The 881-nt window shown below is 36.5% G+C and overlaps 1 protein-coding gene across 1 annotated transcript in view; it reads left to right on the top strand.

Moving 5' to 3' along the window:
* Positions 1 to 881, top strand: part of LOC119592121 (leucine-rich repeat-containing protein 58-like) — a 10,602-nt gene extending 9,721 nt beyond the window's left edge. Inside the window, exon 4 of the mRNA XM_037940943.1 lies at positions 111 to 881. Within this exon, the coding sequence (XP_037796871.1) occupies positions 111 to 310 (200 nt within the window). The 3' untranslated portion in view covers positions 311 to 881. The remainder of the gene's footprint in view (positions 1 to 110) is intronic.

Genomic DNA, 881 nt, shown 5'->3' with positions numbered 1-881 from the left:
GTTCTTCATTTACCAGTACAATTATTTTGAAGTTGTTCAGCATTCAGTATAATTACAATTTGCATGTTATACAAAGTGATCAGGTACTAACATTCATATTTTTTCAACAGGCATGTACTTCACATCCTGCGTGGAACATATAAAATTTGTTGACTTCTGTGGAATGTACAGAGTGCCTTTAATGCATTACCTGTGTTCATCACGTTGCTCCTCCAAGACGCCAGCTTACTACAGAGCTTCATCTTCAGAGTCTGAGAGCGAAGAAGACGAACAACCAGCTGCTAGGATGAAGAGAGTTTTGCTGGGATAAATTTGATCTGCGAGTGTTCTGCAGCCTAATCTTGACTGCATGTGATGGGAAAGTAGACAGTTGAGAGATAGTGTTGAGACTTAGTGGTATTGAGATGAATGAATAGTCCTTAGTGACGTGTGGTGTGTAATGCCTTTGTTACAGATGATGATAGAAGTGACTGAAGACTAATTGCCAGATAATCTCAAGGGGTGGGAGTTTCTGATGAAGGAAGTTTGCAGTTGTGTTTGTGTGGAAAAGTCCCTTACTGTTTGAACTATCTTTATGGTTCCAAGTCCAATATTGAAGACTAGATTTAGTTTTTTAATGCCTGATTGTTTGCAGTATGTCATCTCTGATTATCATACATCTGCCACAAGTTAGAGTAGAACATGAAAAATACATGATATTCAAAGAACATATTCATCAGAATCTGTGTGCTAAAAGTTTGACAGCAATGGCTTTTTTATGTATTATAGTGGTGTGCTGATAAAAAATTTACACAGAATAATTGTAATGTCACATTACAGCAGAATAGATTTTTATAACATAAAATCTCAGGAATGAGATTGAACCATCATCATTGTTCCAC

The sequence above is a fragment of the Penaeus monodon genome, chromosome 29, assembly GCF_015228065.2.
Source record: "Penaeus monodon isolate SGIC_2016 chromosome 29, NSTDA_Pmon_1, whole genome shotgun sequence".
Classification (NCBI taxonomy): domain Eukaryota; kingdom Metazoa; phylum Arthropoda; class Malacostraca; order Decapoda; family Penaeidae; genus Penaeus; species Penaeus monodon.
This window is presented reverse-complemented; position numbering and strand designations above follow the sequence as displayed.